Genomic DNA, 25,859 nt, shown 5'->3' with positions numbered 1-25,859 from the left:
CCTAACCACCCGATCCTGTTACTCGTCTCTTACGACAAGCATAGTCGCCTTTTACGGCAAGCATTGGTTGTGAAGACCTATTCTAATCCTGATCTTCACGGGTCGTTTGATAGGCATTCTGGAAGTTGCTGAGTAAGTAAGAAAATGTACATCTTTATGGACAACAACTTCTGGTTTATTGCATAAAGCAATATTTTGATGTAGATCAAGCTTATTAACTGTGTAAGAATTTACACTGAAGCGTCGCTATATGCAACAAATCCATAATGTTGTACGTTTTCTTAGTTAATCATAAATTAACCATGAAGGCTTTCACTGGAATTATTAATAGTGACAAGCAATTATAAAATTACAATATGAATTGCAAGTACATGCCATGCATTTAGAAAAATAATTATGAATAAATAATAACAGTAATCAATAAATAACAGATAATCCAAGCCAAGTGCAGCAGGTATTAGGAACAATTAAACCATCTCCAAGGTTACACTCTAAGATGATGCTGTGTTATGAAGGTTGCTTCAGGGTAATATCACCTACCTCTGTGGTACCAGTGATGGGCATTGATTCCAAGTAGTCAACTATCTCCATCAGCAGACGTGATGAAGTGGTCAGCTGATTCTTGTCATTTGGACACTGTTGGAAAAAAACAGATAACTTTCAATGATGGAGTGCCCAGGAAATGTCTTTATGCATTACATGTGATAAAAATACTATTGAAGACGAAATGTTATTGTGACTGGGGCCAGAAATATTTCAAAACGTTACCTCTGTACATTGATAGATATTATTTTATTAATACATTGCTTTGCAAAAATATGTCATTCACAACAAATTGCTCAAACTATGTTCGAGATGCATTGGCATTGCGCTCTTTGTATATGTTAGTTAAAATTTAACGTCACACCAGCACAATCTCAGCCATGTGGTGAAGAGCTTGGTATGCGTAATACATTAATAATGCCTCTCTCCGCCTCAAAAGACTGTTATATTATACTGTTGTATACTCTACATGTGGTCCCTGAGCCTTATACAAAAATATATGACAGACTGACTGACTGACTGACTGACTGACTGACTGACTGACTGACTGACTGATGCCTTTATTACATCCATTTACAAAGTTTGCTTCTTTCTTTGTAGTTTAACACCACACTCAGCAATATTCCAGCCATATGAAGACGGTCTGAAAATAATCAAGTATGGACCAGTCGATCCAGTAATTGACATCACAAGCATCAATTTAATTACATGACATGCATTAACCAAGTCAGCGAGCCTGACCACCCGATCTCGTTGGTCTCCTCTTACGACATGCATAATTGCCTTATTTACAAAGTAATGTTACCTTGAGTGTGTGGGAGAACTTCTCCTTGGCCCCAGCGTAGTCCCCTGTGTGCAGACGGGCCAAGCCCCATGCAGCCCACACCCCGCCCGTGTCCAGCCCACACTTGGTGGACACCTCCATAGCTAGACGCAGACGCTCATCTTCTATAAGCTTGTCACGCAGACGTCTAAAAATATCAATGATAGATGTCACAACAGACTAAAAAGAAGTGAGCCCTGAAGCGACTTTTAAATACCAACCATACTGTCCCCAAAATATTGTTTAATATTCATTTTATTCACTTACAAAAATAATTTACTTACATTTTAATAAACTCAAGTTTTGCACTGACACAATTTTTTTTCCCCCATGTTTTTATACTTCTCTACAACATGTTCAATATGATATTGTTAATTTCTTACTGTCTTCATTAATATTTGCAAGTCCTCTAATGGATGATAGATCATTTAGTTTTTATCTATAAACCTCTGGACTTTCCTTCATTGTTGAGGCTTAACAAACAATAACTAAACTACATAACAGCATGTTCACAAGTTGTCCTTCAAATCACTGCTATTGTCTTTCCAATTCAATTGATATTTAAGGAGGGTGCAGCAATTCAAATAATGTCCCTTAGGACATACATAGCATACAAAGTGGTGCAAAACACAACTAACTTCTTGATTTTCAAAAGAGGCTTGTTTGAGGTAAGCACTCATCAAATAAACATTTTTCAAATCAGATTGTCTTCAGCATATAATGTTCTACAGTATTCCAAAAAATGTTTACACTGACCTGACAGTGTCGACCTTGGTGAGTTCCTTGATAGATGGCAGATCTTTATAGTTGTCCCCAACTAGTATCTTGAGCAGGTCGACCCGTGTCTGGTACATGTCACACAAGCCCACGCCCTGGTTCTCTCCACAGTGGAGGAACTTCAGTTTGGCTTGGAACAGCAGCTGCCGCATCATGCTGAGGGGAGAGTGAGTGAGTGAGTGAGTGAGTGGGTGAGTGAGTGTGGTTCAACATATATTATAGCAAAGTAGAAATGGGTGTATCCATAAGACCCATGTAGGGAATCGAACTCAGGCTTTCGGTGTGGCGAGCGAACGCTTTAACCACTAGGCTACCCTACAGACCTGCTGAGGGGAGAGCATCCATCAGGGTTGACATGTCTAACTTGATGTGTTTATTTATACACAAAGCTGCAGATAAGCTATGTATGCGCGTAAAATATGTAAAATAAACCCCCATTACCCAATTAACTGAAAGTATTTTGCAAACAAATACAATAACAATAGTATAACAATGCTCTGCGTAATTATCCAATGTAGCCTTTTCAACTTGTGTACCTGTATTCCTCTACAGATCTTAATTACCTGACGGAATGCAGGCATCACACATACCTGAACTCAACAAACTAGGAGGTATGTCTCACATATTGTTAACCAGACAGTTATATCACTGCCGTGAGTTCATGCGGCATGTTACACACTGGGGGCAGCACACAAACAGATACAAAGTAGAAGACACCTGATGCATTAAAGCAGAATCATTAAAAAATGGCCACTCACTGCTATGTAAATACCCAGATTGGACCCAAGGGAGTAAAAATATATGGAACAACCAAGATTTGTTTGTTTGACTGTTTGTTGTTTAACGCCACACTCAGCAACATTCCAGCCATATGATGGCTGTCTTAAATAAACTGTCTGAACCAGATAATCCAGTGACTGACACCATTAGCATCAATCTAAGCAACTGGGACACGATGACATGCATCAACCAAGTCAGCAAGTCTGACCACCCAATCCCCTTAGGTGCATCCTACGACAAGCATAGTTGCCTCTTACAGCAAGCATGGGTTGCTGAAGACCTATTCTAACCTGGGTCTTCACGATGACATGCATCAGCCGAGTCAGTGAGCCTGACCACCCAATCCCGTTAGTTGCCTCTTATGACAAGCATAGTCGCCTCTTACAGCAAGCATGGGTTGCTGAAGACCTATTCTTACCTGGGTCTTCACGATGACATGAACCAAACAAGTCAGTGAGCCTGACCACCCAATCCCGTAAGCCGCCTCTTACAACAACCATGGGTTGCTGAAGACCAATTCTAACCTGGATGTTCTCGGGTCCAAAGACAATTGTGAAATAGAAAGGACATTACTTTGGTGTAAAACATTTGTTAACTCATAACGACTATACCTGATGATAAGGCTGTAATCTACTTCAGGGTTGGGGACGCCGGGAGATATGGGCTGCAGGAACTCCGACAGATAGTCGCACATATTCAGCATTTGCTGCCCGCACTCCTTCTGGTGGCTATGGTTACCCAGGATGGAGATGCAGAGCGAGACACTTGGTGCCTTAAAAACAGAAATGGAAACTACCGGTGACATAGCTTATATATCCATAGAGCTTTAGTTGTTGAAATATATTTGGAGTCAGAGATTGGGGCATTTTTATAAAGATATGGATGTACTATGGCAGCCAAGTTTAGAAGTTCACTACCTGAAAACCATCATATTTTTTCAGAAAATACACATATCAAAATCAAACTTTGAACTGAACCTCTTCTATCAGTATGAAAACTGTTCTGTAAATTTGATAAGAATCCATGCAGTACCGGTAGTTTTTGAGTTATAGGTCGCAAAAATGTTTCAGAAAAGAAATCTAAGAAAAATTATGAAAATAATCTGTATCTTTATAGAAAATTCAAATATTGAAACCAAACTTCGCACTGCACTTCTCCTTTAGGCATAAAAAGTTTTCACCATGTTTGAAAGAATCTATGCTGTAGTTTTCAAGTTTTAGGTCAGGGTATAATAAAAATACATCTTTTATCAAACAGCAGTTTAGCAACACATAATAAGGTATGACATACCTGTTCATAGTAGAACTCTTCTCTGAGTTCATGGTCATACGTTTCATCATTACGCAGCATCCAGCTATCAGCTGCCACCAAGTCCGACTGCCGGCCCCCGCCAGGGAAGGTAACTCCTCCACTGCTAGAGCCGTACAGAGAGCCCCCCGGACCCATCACACTCTCTCTGCGCTGACTGTAGAACTCCTGCTCTCCCTGGCTCTTGGAATCACTGGGCCAAGCAGAAAATACACTCTATTCTACATTGGTGAATTCCTGGGGAGGATGACCAGAAGTATCTAAAGTTTCTGATATTTGCACACCGCATATCGCTGTGTATTAAGTGACTTTTTCATAACTAGAATTTTTTTTTGGGGGGGGGGGGGGGGGGTGTGGGGTGTGGGGGGGAGGGAGCACCTTATACATAGGGTTGAAGAGTTGTGATTTTCTTTTTCTTAAATTAGCACTGATTTTGAAGGCTATTACAGGGTGGTCACCTAATAGGCTGGCTCCCTTTATAGACTGCGATATAAGAGATGTGCTCCCATACCAGATGGTCAGCCCAAAAATGTCTTTTGTTCTCTTATGACCAGTCAGATATGGTCATTTGTATAGCTTGTCATCTGTCACCTTGACAGTGAGGGAGTGAGTTAGTTGGGTTTAACGCCGCTTCTAACAGTATTCCAGTTGTATCACGGCGTGTCAGCTCAATGTGGGAGGAAAGCCCGAGGTGATAGAGGTCTCGTGTACCTCTTCAGTGAAACCCACGAGCACGGGTATGGTGCTGACAAACCTAGAAACATAATTCGGGCAAACTGGGATTCAAACCCACAATAATAGGTTACTGGGGTACCCAAGGGAAGCAATTCTGCACAGCCGGTCTTGGAGCAGAGTTGATCATATCGGATGTTATCAACCACTGTTTTATCAACCAATACTTGATTTATCCAAGACAATTGTGTTTGTTTGTTTGTTGTTTAACGCAGCACTCTGCAAAAATCCACCTATATCACCGAGGTTTGTAAATAATCAAGTCTGGAGCAGACAACCCAATGATTGACATGATGAGCATCTATTTCCATGGAATAAGTGTAGAAACTATTAGTAAATTTGATCTTTGATAAATTAACATAATCTACACAGTCTTATACAGAAATGAATTCTGGAAACTGGAGAAGAAGTATGCTGGAAACATAAGCAGTTATTAAATTAATTGTATGTGTACCTCTTGTGTTGGGGCAGCCAGGTAGCCAAGTGGTTAAGCAATCACTCGTCAATTCGATTCTCAACATGGGTACAATGTGTGAAGACCATTTCTGATGTCCCTCACCCATGATATTGCTGGAATATTTCTAAAAGTGGCGTAAAACCATACTCACTAACTAACACTAACTAACCTCTTGTGTTATTGTTGTTATTGTTGTTGAAAATCAAATACCACATCAAGTTCTTCGTGGAAGCCAAAGATATGAGTAAGTAATCACCTGTAACCAAATCTCTGCTTGTAGCATTCATCACAGGTTCTGGAGGATTCGCCATCAATGATTGTACGCTTGGTGGAGCAAGTAGCACAGACCACCCGGCCACATCGACGACAGTGGTGGCGTCGGTTAAACTGATGGAGAGAAAATTAGGAAAGCATAAATATTGTCATCAATAGGATCACTCTGCCATCATCCTAGGCTCCCAAAAACAAAGGACTATCTTAAATTCTATAATCTTGAAATTAAGGCGAATTAAATGCAAAAAAATGCAAGTGGTCTTTGCTCGCATTATCATAAATGAGTTTTACCAACTCGTGTCAAGCTTGTTGACACCATCTCCACATACCAATCAGTGACCCACTGTTGGTTCAATTATTTTATTGCCTTTGAACTTCCATATAATGCCAGTCAACAGAGTAAACATATAAATTGTGTGTTGTTTTTAGGAAAACACTGTTTCTTGTTTTTACGGAAGTGCTCCACTCCACTAATAAGCGTAGCTATTTGCTGTTTGATTGGACTAAGGTAAGGTTGGATTAAGATAAGGATATGTATCATTCCATTGGGTATGGGGTGGGGGAGTCGCCTTGATATTGACTCGCATTGTTGGCTAGGGGTCAGCAGTCATATTAATTTGGAGACGCATTAATATCCAGATTTACAGTATATCATTAAAAGTATATCCACATTAACAGCTGTTGTACATAAACTTCCAAATGGAATGAGTGATTGGGTTTAATCAGTGTTTCATTCACATAACTACATGTCAGTTTAATGTGACGGAAAATTAGGTGAAGGTGATGCAGGTTGTAAATATTTACCACTTTTGTGCTTTCATATCAGCCATGGCATGGCCATGACACAAGGGATGCAACTCTGTGACATGCAATCCTCGGATCAGTGGGCCAGCCGTTCTCCCAGGTACCAACTAACACTGACATAACTTGATTAAGGGAAAAAATGAACTTCAGGACTACTTCTTGCCACTTCAACAGGTCAATGAATCAGTCATGGCTTCTTCACAAGAAAGTCCACAGCTGGTACTGGTACACAACTATCCAACCCATTGATTTGAGCTCAGCGCCTCACCAAGGCCTGGGTCATACACAGCGGGACCTACTTACCATACTGAATCGCTCATTGCACACCATACAATTGGAGGCTGCTGAGTCGGGCACCCAGTCTTCCTTGGCTGGAGGATGAGCAGGCATCACAAACTTGCTGGGTGCCGCTGTGTGGGGCGATGCCGACCGTTTGCTGGGGCTTGTTGCTATAGGGGATTGTCCTCGTGGCTTCGGTGACACTGAAAACACAGCAAAAAAGACACGTAAGGTGAAATGGTTGTTTCAATTTCAGAGAGGTACTGTAAACAGGGAATTTTTTGCGACCGTTTTATTATTGCAACTCAATCGCAAAAATTAAAAACACGAAAATAAGTATAAATAATACATACATACTTTATTCCTTGCAACATGTCATCAAATGTTGAAATCATCAACCAGAACCACAAGTTACTCAATAAGTTAAAAACACAAATGAATGCAGAATGGTCACACAATACATCACAAATGACAGTGTAAACAGACCAGTTAGTGTCACTGTTACCTCACAGTAATCCTGCCTTCTTCCAACCTCGCTTGATTGCGTCAGTGTCCTTTGCAATTTTGTCCACAATTTTGTTTGCATTCAAACTCACAGTTATGACCCTCAGTTGAGTCAATTATCGTATTTGATAATTGGTCGCAATCCCTTCCGGTCAACTCAGATTAACTAGCTTCGGAGAGAAGCTGTCTATTGTTTGGTAATCGAGAGGTAATCTCAACACAGCAACTCGCAAAAATATCTCGTCGCAGTATTGTCTTTGGTGTGGTATTCGCAATATTTTAACGGCGCAGAAATAAAGCTGTTTACAGTATACACATTGCCTAAGTAATAATCATTCAAACATGTAAAGTGACCTCTATACTCTCTACATTCTACTGCACACTCATGCCTCCCTACTGACATGGATGGACTAACTCACTCACTCACACATCAGATTAACGTACCTGCCCCCTCAATACCCCTTCTCCTGACACGGATGGACTCTCCCAGGAATCTCTGGCCTGGGGTCAGGGAGGCATCAGTCTCATCCATCCTGCTAGAACTACCAGATCCTGCACTTTGACTTCTTTCCTTGTCTGTAAGAACACAGTCACTTGACAAACACACACCAACAACAAGTCACTGTTCAAAGCGTATGGATCCAAATACTCGAACACCAGCTCTATTTTAAACATGGAGGGCTGTCACATATTTCACAGGGAGACTTCAAGGGTTGCTGCCATGATATATTCAGGACTTGATGCCGGCAGTGCATCCAGGGCCCCGTTCCACTAAGCAGTTGTACAACTGTCGTAAGTCTATGTTAAAGTATAGGAGTTACGATCACCTTAGCACTACGATCACTTTGTAAAACGGACCCCTGGCTCCTATTACTCTGAAAATGTCAACAGTTACTGTTTGACTGGCAATCTAGAAGTTGATGAGTAAATACAAAAACAAACAACTTTAGGAATGTAGAATTAAAACATCACTAAATGCAATAATCCAGTTGTTGTCCATAAAGTTGTACGTTTTCTTGTCAACTGTTGGGTTTAATCAAACTTTGCCATCAGTCCTTTTAACACAGAGGTACCTACAGGACATAGCATTTTGCAATTTCAACATTGCTGTGCTGAAACTGTCCACTCGTACCTGACTCCACACACTGGACTACCATGACCTCAACAGCCTTTGTGGCATACGTCTCCAGCAAGTGGTTGAACTGGTCCACACTGTAGCGGAGAGAGGCAGTCTTCACCAGGAAGTAATCATGTTTTATCTTCTGAAAGACTTTTCCCGCCAGGTCAGACTGAAACAGTAATATGAACATTCACATGAAATAATTTTCTAGACAAATCAGACATATTTAAAACATTTCAACATTTTCGGTTATTTCCACCATTAATTTCTTTTCCTGATATACTTCACAATTTTGCTGTCAGTGAGCATATTGGTCTTCATTCCGCTTTGAACACTGTTCCAGCTATATCATGTGGAAAGCTCAACATCACTCTGCTTGAAACCCACGAACATGATGTGGTGCTGACAGACCATAATTGATGGAGCATAACTGGGGCCAATCTGGGATTCAAACCCTCAACCAGTGCATCCTGGCACAGCTGGGGGACACAACTCTTCATCGATAAATGTATTGCCTAAAATCATTGTACACTGAGTTAGGACTGCCACCATGGTCTTGTGGAGTCTCACCAGAGAGTGGAAGGCTGGTGGTTATATTCCTTGGTCGTGTCATACCAAAACATGTTAAAAGATGGTACTTGTTACCCTGCCTGGCAAGTATAATGTGTGTGTCTGAGTGGGGTACCCATTGGGACTACACTGTATGACCGGGATACCAGTATACTGCTATATGCTTTTCAAAAGATAAGTCTTGCAATATTTTTTTTCTGTTCCGGAATATTGGGTGATAAAAATATGACAAGTTTTAATATTATTTGCATTGCTTAACCTAAAATCTACTCAGATATTAATTCTCAAATGATGTTTCCCTTCGTAACTGATTGTCAAAATGGCGGACATGCAAAAGTAATTTTTATCTCACATTATTATCTCCACATATCCATGAATACACAATGGTGGCGACTGACCATGCTGACTTTGACATTGTTACAATAGGATCTTCAAGGACAGGTACCCGCTTCCCAAAATATTGCAACATAGTGTTTTTTGCTCGTACACAACCCCAGTATCATGTTAAACTGTGGCACTGTATTTCAGTGGGCTAGCACTATAAAACTGGCATGCGCCTGGACTCGTACAAGCAGCCACAAATACATTTCTCTATATAAGTGCAATAATCATGAACCCCATTTCACCTAACCTCTCACTTGTATACCTACTTTCATGTTCATGAGGAGCTGCTCCAGGATCAGGTGAGGTGTTGAGATCAGGTGAGAGTACTCGTGCCTTATTGAACTCGGTAAACACAACAAGGCCTGAAGGAGAAAGAAATCAATACAATGTTCATAAGTTGCAATTAGAAATGTAATATCAATGAGTGAGTGAGTGAGTGAGTGAGTGAGTGAGTGAGTGAGTGAGTGAGTATGGTTTAACGCCGCTTTTAGCAATATTCCAGCAACATCATGGCAGGGGACACCAGAAATGGGCTTCACACATTGTACCCATGTGGGGAATCGAACCCGGTCTTCAGCATGATGAGCAAACGCTTTAACCACTAGGCTACCCCACCGCCCTGTAATAGTGAGTGTTAGTGAGTGAGTGCTTTTACGCCACTTTTAGCAATATTCCAGCAATATCATGGCGTGGTACACCAGAAAGGGCTTCACACATTGTACCCATGTGGTGAATCGAACCCAGGTCTTTGGCAGGATGAGGGAATGCTGTAACCACTAGGCAGTTAGGCAGATTACCCTCACCTTGGCCCCAATGTGTCTGAGTCTGAGGTCTTCTGTCTGGCTGTCTGTGAGCTCCGTCTCCAGCTGGTTCAGCATGTAGCTGGTGAGGAACTGGATGTCAAGATGGCTGGTGAGCTTCTTCAGCAGGCTGTTGCAGATGGACAGACAAATCGATGACTGTCTTTTTCTCATTTCCTCCAAGATCTGGAAGTACAAGTTCCAACTGCTACAATACATAGTTCTCACAGGAGAAACAGATACGTGAAACGCATACCATATTTTCTTGTGTATAGTGCACACTTTTTTTCCAAAAACACAGTTGTGTAGAAGTGTCATAGTGAGTTTTAATGTTTTTCCCACCAACACAAAGTATTTAATTAGGATGACTTGAAACAACAAATAATCTTAACTGATCAAAGTTAAATGTCTTATTTCTTTCCATCAGTGTGTAATGTTACATTCTTCTTGAGAGTGATATTTTGGAAGGCTTTCAGCAATATTATAAGGGTAACGCTATTTTTCAGGGCATTATCATTTGCAGAAGCCCGAGGTCTTCCAATAACTGCCCAACGAAGGAGGGCAGTTGAAAAGACCGAGGGCTTCTGCAAATGATAATGCCCTGAAAAATAGCGTTACCGTTATTATAGCTAAAATTGATGGAATTTGTTATCAAATAAAAAGAAACAACAATATCAGTTTTGAAACATTTACTGCAATCAACACGGATGTCACTGACCCACTTTAACAAATATGGAAACGTCATAGAACAAACTAGATGACGTCACTATTGAACGTGACGTCACCTATCCCTATCCTTTGACGTCACCTAACAACGGGCGTGATAATGGCCCGTCGTCAAGTAATATGAGGGCATTATCAAGTTACAGTGGCCCGCTCATTTCTGATAACATGCGGGCGTTTTAATGAAAATTCTATCCATTTTAGCTATAATGTGGCATATCATTAGGGATGGGTATTGGAGGTCTAAAGTGTATCAGATATTTTGTTGAGCACAAGGCCATACTGCGATATGTTTCACATTATATTGTACATTTCTAATTTTGAATTCAGAAGCAATCAGATACATTAAGGTATGAATTGAAGATTCGGGGTAGAATAGGTCTTCAGCAACCCTTGCTTGCCGTAAAAGGCAACTATGCTTGTCGTAAGAGGCGACTAACGGGATCGGGTGGTCAGGCTCGCTAACTTGATGCATGTCATCGATCCCAATTGCGTGGATTGATGCTCATGACATCAATCAGTGGATTGTCTGGTGCAGACCCGATTATTTACAGACCGCCATCATATAGCTGGAATATTGCTGAGTGCGGCATTAAACAACAAACCAACTAATTATAAATGGAACAAAACAAGATGTTTACTCGGTCAATAAATAAGCAGCCATCTTGGAGCCCCTGATGCATGCTCCAGGTCAACAAGGGCATTTGGCAAGTGTATAACATTAAACACAACATAAAAATCGCTATCTGAAATCACCCTTACATATCATATAGTATATTGCACATCAGCATGAGAGTTGGGTTTAACACCACTTTTAACAGTATTCCAGTTTTATATCACAGCTTGTCAGCTTCATGTGGGAAGAAAGCCTGAAGTGATGCAGGTCTCAGACATATACCACTTTAATAAAACCTACAAGGACAGGTATGGTGCTGATAAACCTGGAAACATAATTGAGGTATATAAGCATGATAAGTTTCACAGATTGCCCCACAATATGGGGAATGAAACTTTGGATAATCCAGAGCCTACCCTAAGAATAAGAAACATTCTAGCAGTAGGTGTGAAGGTGACATTTGAGGATGTACCTGAAATGCCTTGGCTGTGTTTGGTTTGTCTGTACCAAGTAGTGACATCAGGTGTTTCTCCTCTATCTCCTGTAAGAACAAAACATGTCACACATACAGCAACAATACTGCTTCACACAGAACATACAGTCACACACATGGACTGATTTATGTTTCATACAGCTTTGATCATAAACAGAACTTCAGTCTCACAAGAAGAAAGTGAAGCAGGTTGTAGTTGTTACCATGGTTACCACATACAGGTGACACCCATGTTTTGTTTGTTGTTGAACGCCGCACTCAGCAATATTCCAGCTATATGACGATGGTCTGTAAATAATCAAGTCTGGACCAGACAATCCAGTGACTGACATCATGACCTTCTGATCAGAGGTTGGACGCCTTGTCCACATGACAACGAGATTAACCCTGTCAGCAAGCTGACAAGGTAAGGATGTCATCTGTTTGATGACTCCACGTCCTGCTACAATATAGGGGAAGCAACTTTCTAACTCAAACACTGGTCTCACATACAGAATAAATATATTAAAGCAATGAAAATTTCTAGACACTGTAAACGTACCAATTTAAGATCCTGAGGAAGAGGATGGAGTTTACTCCAATCTCGGATCATTTCAAAGTCGCCGGTCCGAAGCAGGATGCTCAGCACTTCCTTTGGGGAGGTTCCAGAACATGTGACCACTCTCCTCCAATCAGTGAATTTTTCTAGAGCAGAATGATACTCCCTAGCTGACTCAATGTCTTCTACTCGAACAAACTCTGCTGTCCGCTTTGACAACTTGAACTGCAGGTTCTTCACACTGTCTGTCATCTGTTGGGAAGAATTTATACAATTTTACTGGTCAGTCTACTCTTAATTTTGCAACAGTTTCACACACAAAAAAGTTCTGACATCATTCCTATTCCTAGATGTTCTTTGGGAATATTTTCCTCAAATGAAACTTGAGAGTATTTGTTTCATATTGCCTTCAGACCCTACATTAACATACTTAATGAAGAGTGAGTGAGTATGGTTTTACGCCGCTTTTAGCAATATTCCAGCAATATCACGGCGGGGGACACCGGAAATGGGCTTCACACATTGCGCCCATGTCATGAATAGAACCCGGGTCTTTGGCGTGACGAGCGAATGCTTTAACCACTAGGCTACCCGACCACCCACTTAATGAAGAAAATGTGTAAAATAATAAATTATACTGGTATGGCCTCACCATAAAACTTACATCAGAGATCACAATAATGGTTTGGTTTGTTGCTTAACGCCGCACTCAGCAATATTCCAGCTATATGATGGCGGTCTGTAAATAATCGAGTCTGGACCAGACAATCCAACGTTTAATATCATGAGCATCGAGCCACACAATTGGAATCGATGACATGTATCAACCAAGTCAGCAAGCCTGACAACCGGATCCCGTTTGTTGCCTTTTACAGCAAGCATGGGTTGCTGAAGGCCTGTCCTACCCCAGACCTTCACGTGTTTGTTCATATAGTAGTGAATATAAACGATATTTTAAAAAAAAGTCCTACAAAGCCTTAATAAGAGATATGCAATAGGCTTGTTTTGTGTCATCAGAAAAAATGATTAAGTGCGATATTAACATGATTAATACACACAAAAGGTCCCTTCTTTGGAAAATATAATTAATGGCCCCAATTCTCGAACTCTGACAAAACTTGTCCCCAATGAAAGCACTATGCACTTTGCAAAAAAACGTGGGTCAAGGGCAGTAACTGTGTATGCTCAAGCAAACTCATGCAAACTTTCATTTATGTATCTTCAGTGGTTTCTGAGAAAACTGAGAGGACGAACTCTGTTCTTATATCCCCCCGCCCTACTACGTGGCGGGGGATGACAACCAGGAACTAACATGTCTGGTGGCATGAAATGTACAAAGCATGCAACATGTCAAAAATCAGATTACTCACCCTTAGATATACTTTCAATTCCTTCAGCTTGTTTGTCAAAGCCGTCTTCAGTTCTCCACTCACTGTCTCAACCATGCAACTCTCCACAAGATCTATACCATAATCCACCGGGAGGCGACTGCACACCGACAGCACAGAGCGAGCATGTGAGTCCGGACAGAAGAACCGCCTCAGCCTATTGACGATGTCAGGACTGTTTGCGTTGTGTTCCGACTCTTCTTCTGCCCAGCAGCCTAGGACAAAGTCATGGAGAATCTGCCAGTCACGGCGCTGCTTCATGGTAATCTCAGGGATACTCTTTAGGATTAGCAAGATGGCTGACCACTTGCGTCCAACCAGAAGCCTGTTGATGATATCCATGACAACCTGCTGAAACTGTATGCTGTCATGAAGGCTAAACATACATGTCTTGACACTGTCATCAATCTCATTGGTCACGAACTTCAACACCCGGTCACTACTGGACAGAATATCTGGGTTATCTGCTGCTGCTAGAGGAATGATATAGTTGAGCAGGTGGCGCTGTAGGATGGGGTAATCGTCCATCAGTCGCTGGTAGCGGTAACTGCGGATGTCGACCAGACTGATATCAGACATGCTCGTCGTGCGACTCTTTACACTGCTGGACTCAAAGTGGTCGTCCTGCAACTGATGCTCAAGGTCGTCCAGTTCATCAGCACACACCAAACTGACCATGGTTGCCACCAACACCGAGTCTGTTTTCACATAGTCCAGAGTAATGGGAGTGAGCTGGTACGAGGGCGTCTCCACCACAAAGCTGCGATCACTCTGCTCCAGCAAGCTGTCCAAGGAGGAATCCAGCCCCCGGGGTGGGGACAGAGAACCGTGGGGTGTGGAGTGCACAGAGTCCTTTGGCAGAAGGGACATCTCAAATACAAAGGAAAACTCAAAGACATAATCACTGACTGTGAGGATAAATGGTTGATCCCCTGGTCCCATGTCGCCTGAAAATGAAGACAGTATTTATCAATTGATTGTACCCCTGGAAATTAGTCAACAAATATTTCCAAATAATAGTGAGTGAGTGAGTGAGTATGGTTTTACACTGCTTTTAGCAATATTCCAGCAATATCACGGCGGGGGGCACCAGAATTGGGCTTCACACATTGTACCCATCTCGGGAATCGAACCGGGGTCATTGGCGTGACGAGCGAACGCTTTAACTACTTGGCTACCTGACCGCCCCCAAATAATAGTATAATGTTTACTTTGCTATTGAAAATTAAAGTAACATTAGTTTACCCATGCTGGATGATTCTGCAAGAAACTCATTCATAGATTGGTTAAAATCAGATAAGACTACAGCAATCAGCTTTTTAAATGTTTTGACTTCATGGATATAATTTTGTTCAAAACAAAAAGAATATCAGTCATAAAACATGACACCTTGCACATTCATGTCAAATATTTAAACTACAGAGTCAGTTCCTTTTCTGAAGATCTGCCCACCTGTATTTTTTGCTAGGCTCTCGTCATCCAACAGCTGTTGAATGTACTCTCCCTTTGTTTCCTCCAGAGTGGATACAATGAAGTTAATGAGGCCGTCTATACCAACAGTGTCTTCATCAGAACCCTGGCTGAAGTCCTGCTTGTACCACGATAGCAGTGAGGGTATTGTCACCTGTAACAGAGTGAGCTGGCTTTATCACCGCTTTGGTCAGTATTTCAGTTATATCACAGCTTGTCAGCTTGAGGTGGGAGGAGAATCCAAAGTGATGATGTTTACCACTTTTTTGAAACCCATGAGCACAGATATGGTTCTGACAATGTGACGACTGAATCACCCATGCCCCGTAACAAGGGATAGGAAACACTGATCACCCATGCCCCGTAACAAGGGATAAGAAACACTGATCACCCATGCCCCGTAACAAGGGATAAGAAACGCTGATCACCCAACTTTGTAATAAATGTAATGGGGTGTTGGTATAAAGAAATATCGTTTAATATAATAAACAGCATCTTCCCGAGGCAAGGTAGTTAAGTGACTATAAAAATCCACTTTACACCCTTGCCAAACTAGGTTGCAATTATGGAGTTATATTTTGGCTGGACTAACGAGTCTATGCATAGTTCACTCAAAACAGTGTAATGACATCGGTGGCAACTGCCATGCAGATTTCGGTCAACAGCAGGATTTGAAAAGCATGTGTACCATCAACATGCCGCCAGCAGCAATTTTCCAAATCTTTTCATGTTTTTAATCAAAGTGCTCACATGATTTGATAGACTCCGAAAAGTAAGTGAGTGAGTGAGTGAGTTGGGTTTAATGCCGCTTTTAACAGTATTCCAGTTATATCGCGGCGTGTCAGCTTAATATGGGAGGAAAGCCCCAAGTGATGCAGGTCTCAGACCTTTACCACTTCGGTGAGACCCACGAGCATGGCTATCGTGCTGACAAACCTAGAAACATAATCGGGGTGAACCGGGATTCGAACCAACAATCATAGGTTTCTGGCGTGCCCAAGGGACGCAACTCTGCACAGCGAATCGCGCGCCTTAGACGACTGGGCCACCTGTGCCCCCCCGAAAAGTAAGACCCGTTTTATTACAATATAGAACTTGATTATCAATCAGATAGCCTTGACTTGAAGGTGCCATTCAATCTCATTAAAATCAGATCTTTGTTCTCGCGACCGCAAAAGATCTGAGGACATCCCATTATGGATCACGTAAGACCGACCTTTCGTGAACTTTGACTGTCAAACTGAATTATTGACAAGATGTGGACAATAGCCAATCAGAAGGCAGCTTAATTGAGCTTTACAGCACGAGTTTCAAACTGGCGACTACGCTTCAAAACATATTCTGACATATACTCGATTTAAAAAATATATAAACTGAACAAAAGAACATTCTGGAATGGCTAATAGATTGTCTAGATTGTATGAATACAGACATAAAGCCCATAACTGTCTACCCAGTGTGTGTGTGTGTGTGTGTGTGTGTGGTTCTTGGAGGTTGCATGATCAAAAATCACATTTCAACTGTCACTTTCATGATCTGATAAGCGATGCTCTGATTGGTCAGATGAAAGGTCATTCTGACATGACTCGCAATGGGATGTCCTCAGATCTTTGTTTAGGGGTAGTGAGAACTAAGATCTGATTTTAATGAGATTGAGGTGCCATTTTGTTTGAAGAAAATGCAAGTGACATGAAAGGTGGAATCTAATTGTTCAATAGGAGGGACATAGAAGGGACAAATCTCATAAAAGCCACTGGTGGCGGTACGATCGAGACCAGAAATTCCAGCTTAGTTTGGCAAGGGTGGAAACTGGACACATTCAATTAACTCCCTAGCCTCGGGATGATGAATAAAAAGTAAAGTGTAGATTAGATGTGATCTGTTCCACAAAGTGATATCAGTGACACAAACAATTTGGTGGAGTGAGTGACTGAATCATGTGTCATGCAGAGTAAGCAAATAAACAATCATTAATAAGCTAAATAATTAGTCTGGGTCAGGCAATTCAGAGGTTGATAGCATGAGCAATGATCCATTCCATTGGGTACAACGACACACAAATCAGCCTGGTCACACATTATAACCACCCTATTCCTATAAGGCTACTTTCAAGACAAGCATGGGGAACTGGAGACGAATCCTTATGGGGTTGTTGAAGGAGGATGTTGAGTCAGGTATAAACATTGCATTTAGTAGGTCATTGTGTTGATGGGAAAACTTCATGCAATATTTAAAGTGAGGTGAAATGTGGTTTAACGTCACGTCCAAGATTATTGCACTTATTCAGTGGCGTGCGTGTTGTTGCTTGTTCTAGTCCGAACTGATGCCGATTCATACTGCTAGCACACTGAGATACCATGCCACAGTTTAACATGAATACCCCACTCAAACAGAGCATACTGACTCCAAGCAAACCAGTTCTAGTGTTAGTCCCTTAATGCTGAGCACCAAACAGAGTAAAAAAAAATACCATCTTTTAACATCTTTTGGTATTACACAGCTGGGGATTGAACCTCTCCAGGCGGACCCTCTACCATTACACCTCAGAGGCGAACAGCATTATATAAAGGGAGAGATTTGCCAGTAAGGACATCTTCAGTTTGGTACCTTTCGAGAGTTGACATCCACTTCCACTGTGTGACTCAAGTAGTCTTTCATGGCAGACTCCAGCTGGGAGTCCATAGACTCAGGACTCAATACCTGTGAGCACACAAACAGGAGACAAGTCAGTAAGGACATTTAATACATCAACTTCAACAGATCAACAAGAAACACAAAATGTTTCACTTATAAATGGCCAGTTCTAAAAATAACCTACCACTTGAGTAAAGTTTGTGTGTTTGTTGTTTAACACCCAATTCAGTACCATTCCAGCTATCTAACGGCGTCTGGAGTCTGGACCAGACAAACACTTGACTGATGTCTCACAGTATCAATTAAGAGGCTTGTTCATAGGAACCTGGGCCAAAAATGTCAATGAGGTCCAACTTGTCTTTTTTAACATTTTCCGTCAATATTATATATGTTATATGTTAATAGTTATATATGGACTAACTGTTGTTAGCCACAGCATCTATTGTTGGCCACAGGCAACTGTTGTTGTCTTTCAACATCTTTATGGAAACTACCAGCTGTTGTTGGCAACTTGAAACTGTTTACCTGGTCCTATTACACTTTGTAGGCTACTGTGAGTGAGTGAGTGAGTGAGTGAGTGAGTGAGTGAGTGAGTGAGTGAGTACGGTTTTACGCCGCTTTTAGAAATATTCCAGCAATATCACAGCGGAGGACAACAGAAATGGGCTTCACACATTGTACCCATGTCTGGAATCGAACCCGGGTCTTCAGCGTGACAAGTGAACGTTTTAACCACTAGGCTACCCGACCGCCCTTAGGCAACTGTGATCCAGCCAAGTATATTACAGACTATGTATGTGACACTCCACTCACTCACAGCAAAGCTTGCCAATGAAATATACCTGGTTTTTTTTTTTTGTTCAGCAATATTCCAGCTATATGACGGTGGTCTGTAAATAATCAAGTCAGGACCAGACAGTCCAGTGATTGACATCATGAGCATCGATCCACGCAATTGGGTTACGATGGCAATGCATCAACCAAGTCAGCAGGCCTGACCACCTGATCCCAATAGTCGCCTTTTACGACAAGCATAGTCACCTTTTACGACAAGCATGGGTTGCTGAAGACCTGTTCTACCCCAGATCTTCATGGGTCAAGACATACCTGTATTGGTGGGGACGAGACACAGCCTTCACTCAACACATACACCAGGCGAGATTCAAGAGGAGGGGCAAACTTCATCCATCTATCATGAACATCCAAACCTGGCAATATAGGACAACATATATAAACCAGTATTCTGAAAAGTAGACCTCATGTCTGCCATTCTTTACAGTGATCTGGCTGAATAAAAAGTTTGGAATGCTAAAAATCCCTTTTGATAGGTGCCTGGGGTGTCATGTATATCAAACAATGTATGATGGCTAGACAGACTGATTTTGTTGTTTGACTGATGAACATTCCAGTAGCAAAAATGACATAAATCTCATGTTCATTGAAAGGATGAATATGTGATATGCCTGCTTGTTTGGAGAAGCAAATGAGTTACTGTTGTCTAATGTTAATCACCATATCACAATGACCAGGTAATAATCAAGTCTGTGCCAGGCAAACCAGTGGCTGACAGCATGAGCACACATTGAGGCCCTCAAGACATGAAAGGTGAGGTGAGGTGAAATTGGGTTTAACGTCGCATCCAAGACTATTGCACTTATATAGCGAAATGCATGTGTGTGTGTGAGTGTGTGCGTGCATGTACATGTGCATGGCTGCTTTTACTAGTCTGGACTGATGCCAATTTATAGTGCTAGCTCACCGAGATACCATGCCCCAGTTTAACATGAATACCCAACTATGAGCCGACTAGTCATTGTTTTAGCCCCTTAATGCCAATTGATAGGCAGGGTAACAACAAGTACCATCTATTAACGTCTTCTGGTATGACGCGGCCAGGGATCGAATCCCGGACCTTCCGCACTCTGGGTGGATGCTCTACCGAAGACATGAAAGCTTATGTGACAACAATATCTATATTGTTTCTAATTAAGGCTCCTTGTTTTCCCTCCATCAGATGGCAATTGAAAAGTCCTGTTAATCTACTTACTTTTGTGTGAAATGAGTTTTCTCCAGTTGACAGGTGCAGGTAGTCCGATGCGGCATATCACGTGCTTCAGCTCAAACAAACTATTAGACAGATACATATATCATTGATAACAAAACCATATAACACGGTAACAACAAATTATTCATTTTGCCGAATGCAACTTAAGCCAAGATTGAACTGGCTTGGTCTAGAACACTCTCATTAGAAAAAGCTAAACACAGCTAAAGGCTTTGGACGCATAGATGTGTGTCACATGGGTCACAAGTTGTACAATTATATCGAGACAGGTCTAAAAAAATAATAGTCTTGGTTCTGAAGCACCGCCGGCATCATCATAAAGTACTCCACACTTTAGTTTTTATTTCCATTTTTTTTTAAAAGTAAAACAATCCTAATAATTAAAAGCAATGCAATCCAATATAGCACATACTTACTTCCCTTTACAGGCATACTGCCTTACTGTGCATCTTGTGTAATGGTCATAGCGGCAATAGGAGTTTGTATGCTTGTTTATGTAGGGAGGCCTAATATTTCAAAAGTCAATGACAGAGAACCAACTCTTTTTTTTAGCCAAATGAAGTCCTACAAATACATTTCTACAGCAGCGTTGCACGACCTGCATGTATCTCAAGAAATACACTAACACCAGAGCCATGGGAATAAAGGCCTTGAGGAGAAAGTGAAAAGTGACGTTCGTGTGAACTGGTTCCTTAAGACATGTATGTGTTATTCCTGGGATTCCAGTATTTGGGTATGCCATTTCAGTTTCATATACTGAAACAGCTCTGGTAACTAACACCAAGATTTGTTTAAAATGACTTAGCCCAACGAACAGGAACAAGAAAATACACTGATCTGGCCTTGAAATGTTCACAAATATAATGTTTATGCATGTTTGAAGTAGTTTTGATGAAAGTGTAAACTAAATCAAGTAAATAGAGTTTACTGGAATAAAATAAACACAAAATATTCATTAAATATTTTCAATCCTGATATTTGAATAATAATCTACATAACACAGACTAAAAACAGCATGACAAGCACATTTTATTCAAGGGAGATAATTCTTTAGTTTGGTTTGTAACAGAAGCAGTATGTGAAACATGTTAGTGAGCTTACCTGACGACTCCAAGCTGTCCTACCCTGTAAGTGAACTGTTCCAGATGTACAATACTGTCTATTGTAGAAGCCAGGACAAAGTCATTGATGGTGGGGGAGGTATCGTCACTTACATCACTGGCAGACTGAAAACAGTATTTTCATGTCAGAGTTGCTGCAGTTTGTTAAACATACTTTCATTACCGTATATGACTGCGTATAAGCTGAATTTTGAGGACCAGAAAAAACATTCTGTAGAGGGGGGTTCGGCTTATCCACGGGATACACTTTCATGATAGTATTTTTCAGATCGTGATCTGTCAGAAACATCACCTGAGTGACAGTCCGATAGAATACAACTTCCCAAAAGTTTGGAAGTTGCTACGACTAGAGCCATTATTGTTATAAATTATCAATAAAGTTATTATTATACACCAATATTGTCATTATTAAAACAAATTATATGCATGTTACTACTTCCGATAATAAGTTTTCAAAGTTCAAACTCCACAATCTTTACATGTAACAATATATGTAATTCAAAGCTATAACATATAATTCCCAGATGTGTCAAATATGGTATCTCCTTCATAAGACTTTGTACAAATGTGATTCTGTTCATCCAGCAGTGAATGAAAATATATGAGCACTTAACAACATGCCTAGTTTTTTACTTTACATGAAGCTGAGAATCAAGTAGGTTGATTTGCTGAAAGGGTAAGGACATGTCTTACACCTTGAGAACGTTCACCTGGGAAAATACTATAACCATAAACAATAAATCAAGATCAGTAATTCCTATTGACTTTGGACAGAGATTAACTTGCTGTGGCCTCGTTCCAAATAGGAATCTTAATGCTGCAACAATTGTAAGTCAATCCCAAAATAAGTTATTAATATCGCAACTCTAAAACCCAGGTGTGGAACAGCACCCCAAATTAAATAATAGAGACTGAATGCACACTGCAGGCACTCTGTGGTTACCAAATTTTATTTTTCTGATGTTGTTTATTTTTGTTTGTTGTTGTTTAATATAGCACCCAACATGCTTGGCAATCAATATCCCAGCAACATGATGGTTGTCTGTAAATAATCAGGGTTGCTGAAGACCACTTCTAAACCAGATATTCACTGGTGTTTAACTTTTGATTCTATCAGATCTCACAAAGTGGAATTATAGTGGAGTGAGTGAGTCAATGTTGCTCTGCACTACTGACAACAATTGTAACACTAGAATGTGCTTTTACTCAAAACATGTCTCCCCCTCTTTTTTGGATACATTAGCTAAGATGTGACTGTAAATATGTTTTCAAATCTGAAAAACAATATGCAAATCATAGCCTAGAAAGATAATGGTTTCATGCAAGAATATTCATTAACTGTAGAGTTTTGAGATGAAACAAACACTACTTGTTTGAGACTTAATCCACATTGTTTCCACGGAAACACTACAAATTAGAAAATTAAAAAGGCCTAAGTTGAGCATATGGTCATTGCACATGTATAATTTCATGCAAAAATATTCATTAGTTTGAGAGTCATGGCTCAGAAAAAAGCCAAGAATTGTGTGACACTAAGTCCAAATTGTTTCCATGGAAACACTACAAATTAGAAAATTAAAAAGGCCTAAGTTGAGCATATGGTCATTGCACATGTATAATTTCATGCAAAAATATTCATTAGTTTGAGAGTCATGGCTCAGAAAAAGCCAAGAATTGTGTGACACTAAGTCCAAATTGTTTCCATGGAAACATAAAAAAATGAAATTTAAAAAATAGCAGAAGGCACCAGTGAGGCTTATGTTCAGTTTTGTAGAAAAAAACATTTGTAAATTTTGTCCCAGAAATGAACCATACCCTCGTTTGAGACTAAGTCGAAATTCTTTCCATGGCAACACACACAAAATTTCTTTTGACAGAATTCAAAAAAGCAAAAGGCGCCAGTTAAGTTGATGAGCAATTCATATCCCAAGATTCATTTGAAAACACTGAACAGTTTTATAAGTTATGGATCGGAATAGGATGTGAATGCTGACACCAATGCCAATGGGAACCTAGCCAAAAGCACTACCGGTATGTCTCCCCTCATTTGGGGGTGGGGGGTGACATAACAAGGGCCAGAAAAACCAGGGGTTGAAAGCATGAGCAATGATCCATGTTGAGGCACAGTGTCCCACAGTTGTAACAGGTCACTCATTGTAACCATCTGGGTCAGTTTGGATCATGTCTGTCCTGGAATCGACCCGTGAAGATTCCGGGCTAGAATAGGTCTTCAGCAACCCATATTTGCCGTATTATGCTAGTCGTAAGAGGCGACTAACGGGATCGGGTGGTCAGGCTTGCTGACTTCGTTGATACATGCCATTGATCCCAATTGCGTGGATCGATGCTCATGCTGTCAATCACTGGATTGTCTGGTCCAGACTCGATTATTTACAGACCATCGTCATATAGCTGGAACATTGCTGAGTGCGGCATCAAACAACAAACCAACCAAATGTCCTGGAATCACCAACAGGCATTTCTATGATTTCCAAGACACAGACAATATTTCTTCTGACCACAGACGTGGCTGACATACCTGATTGAGAGTCCTCTGCCAGATCTGGTGCAGGAACAGGTGAATGGTCATGAGGTTCTGGAGATTGGCATAGAAGCACAATGACATCTGCCTGGTGTGAAGCTGCGAGAGGTCGACCTCCTGTAGCTGGCTGGTGGAGGTCAACAAGTCTCGGTACTCTTCTGATTTCATAGCAAGCTTGGCACATGATGTGTCAAATATACTCTGTGCATTGGACTTAGCAGCAGTATCTACAAAGAAAATCGGGAATTGTTTAGCTAAGTCTAACAGATGATCTCAACATTTCCTGCAGCTACTAATCAAGTCTTCATGAAGCCAGGTAAACATGTTGTCAACATGGCCAACATGGAATGTGTTGCACCAAGGTTGTGGAACTACAACTTTTCTATTAGAATTGATGTATTGTGTTTCACAGGGCCTATCTAAAAAAATAGAAATGTTCTTATAAATTTTCTTCTTATATACTTATCCTATCTCACAGTATGCATTTTTTTTCTTATACCGGTATATGGAAACATGTAAGTTTCCAGCTTCTTAAAAACACTTCAAGAAAAACACATCCCAGCATGACCATGTTTACTGATTTATTATTCAATTTCAACCTGTAGACACTATGAATTACAGCTGAAATGTTTGTTAGCATTGGTAACAATGTTAACGTAAAAATATAAGAACAAATGGAAGTTTACAAATATAATTTGTAGGCCAGTTGAGTATTTTTAACCATTCAAATTAAAAATGATATTGCAGTCTACAAGAATAGGTCAGACACAGTTATAAAATGCAGATTGGAGTCAGAGGTTCTTTTGCAAGCAATGACCCAAATCTTGATAGTCGTTATTCCTAAAGATGCCATGGCTAAGTGTAATTCCATCAGGTGAAAATCCAAAACATGCACTGTGTGTTTTCATGAGCAAATGCGCTAAGGTTAACCTGGTGAAGAAAATATACTCTCCAAGTCTTTCACCTTTCATTAAAGTGATAAGCTTGTCCAATAGATGGCGTACAATCTCTTCAGGATGCGGTGGGGATGGGGGTGGAGGCTGACTGGAGTTGTAAATTATCCTTGGTCCAAATACTTCATAATCTGAAAAAAGCAGAGTTCAATCTTACAGTAACTTACAACAACAAAATAGAAGTCAGAATATCTATATCAACATAATTGTAAAGAAACACTGAATTGAATTGTAGGATACAATTAGGGCTGGGACGAGTCTAAATGTACTACCCGGGTAGTCCTTTGGGTACCCGGGTCCTACTGAGTACCCACCCGACCCGAGTACCTGAGTTACCCGTACCAGACATAGATACAATGACAGGATGACCTTCACCTTGGTTCAGTTGCAAGGCAAGCAAGGGTGGCAGGTGTTTGCTAGGGATTCGGGGGCAGCAGCTGTGGACTATGATGTGTGTTAGGTTGAGGCTCAACTTTTGGGCCACAGTCTCCAATCTGGAACAGAAAAGAGCTTGTGCCTAACACCAGGATGTATCATTGAAAACAAAGTATATTCCACCCCTATATCACAATAAAATGAACTCTCTGCTAGTGCTTACCTTTAACAATATTACGAATAAAGAGTACAGACGGACAGACAGACAAACAGACAGACACGCACACACACACGCACACGCACTATTAACATGTATCAATTACCTAGATGGAATCATTCTCTTGGCAAACATCAGCCTTCCCAAGATGGTGACTGGTCCTTCCCGCAACATCTCAAAGTAGTTCTGTGGCACGATCAGGGTCTCTGAAAGATGCAAAACATGTCTCTACTTTAATACCACAATGAACACATGCCATGGGCAATTACCCAGACTGCAGTTTCTTCTTGTGCAGATCTCCATCAAACATAGTGTTCCCGAATATGAAATTTACAGAGGCTTCTGATTTACAAGACCGCCTCCGTGGTTGGCACTAAGGGGCTAAAATAAGGACTGGTCGGCTCGGAGTCAGCATGGTCAGTATACTGTGTCTGAGTTGGGTATTCATGTTAAACTGGGTCATGGTATTTCAGTGGGCTAGCACTATCAATCGACATAAGTCCGGGCTAGTACAAGCAGCTGCGAACATGCACATCGCTATATAAGTGCAACAATCTTGAAGGCGTGTTT

At 40.9% G+C, this 25,859-nt stretch overlaps 1 protein-coding gene across 1 annotated transcript in view; it reads right to left on the bottom strand.

Annotated features, from left to right (window-relative positions):
• The window catches only part of LOC139442003 (uncharacterized), a 56,603-nt gene that overhangs the window by 13,212 nt on the left and 17,532 nt on the right, over window positions 1-25,859 (bottom strand). The window contains exons 12-34 of the mRNA XM_071222755.1: window positions 25,396-25,495; window positions 25,073-25,191; window positions 24,709-24,828; window positions 23,742-23,971; window positions 21,183-21,307; window positions 20,064-20,143; window positions 19,124-19,224; window positions 17,990-18,082; window positions 15,365-15,536; window positions 13,895-14,859; window positions 12,528-12,776; window positions 11,966-12,034; window positions 10,158-10,340; window positions 9,621-9,716; window positions 8,413-8,569; window positions 7,725-7,856; window positions 6,801-6,979; window positions 5,677-5,807; window positions 4,214-4,424; window positions 3,535-3,695; window positions 2,123-2,299; window positions 1,349-1,514; window positions 541-636 (exon numbers count right to left, since the gene is read on the bottom strand). Of these exons, the coding sequence (XP_071078856.1) occupies window positions 541-636; window positions 1,349-1,514; window positions 2,123-2,299; window positions 3,535-3,695; window positions 4,214-4,424; window positions 5,677-5,807; window positions 6,801-6,979; window positions 7,725-7,856; window positions 8,413-8,569; window positions 9,621-9,716; window positions 10,158-10,340; window positions 11,966-12,034; window positions 12,528-12,776; window positions 13,895-14,859; window positions 15,365-15,536; window positions 17,990-18,082; window positions 19,124-19,224; window positions 20,064-20,143; window positions 21,183-21,307; window positions 23,742-23,971; window positions 24,709-24,828; window positions 25,073-25,191; window positions 25,396-25,495 (4,112 nt within the window). The remainder of the gene's footprint in view (window positions 1-540; window positions 637-1,348; window positions 1,515-2,122; window positions 2,300-3,534; window positions 3,696-4,213; window positions 4,425-5,676; window positions 5,808-6,800; window positions 6,980-7,724; window positions 7,857-8,412; window positions 8,570-9,620; window positions 9,717-10,157; window positions 10,341-11,965; window positions 12,035-12,527; window positions 12,777-13,894; window positions 14,860-15,364; window positions 15,537-17,989; window positions 18,083-19,123; window positions 19,225-20,063; window positions 20,144-21,182; window positions 21,308-23,741; window positions 23,972-24,708; window positions 24,829-25,072; window positions 25,192-25,395; window positions 25,496-25,859) is intronic.

Source organism: Haliotis cracherodii, unplaced genomic scaffold (assembly GCF_022045235.1).
Source record: "Haliotis cracherodii isolate W230 unplaced genomic scaffold, xgHalCrac1.p SCAF_5, whole genome shotgun sequence".
NCBI lineage: Eukaryota > Metazoa > Mollusca > Gastropoda > Lepetellida > Haliotidae > Haliotis > Haliotis cracherodii.
Note: the sequence above shows the minus strand (reverse complement) of the source record. Positions and strands in the feature narration are given on the sequence as shown.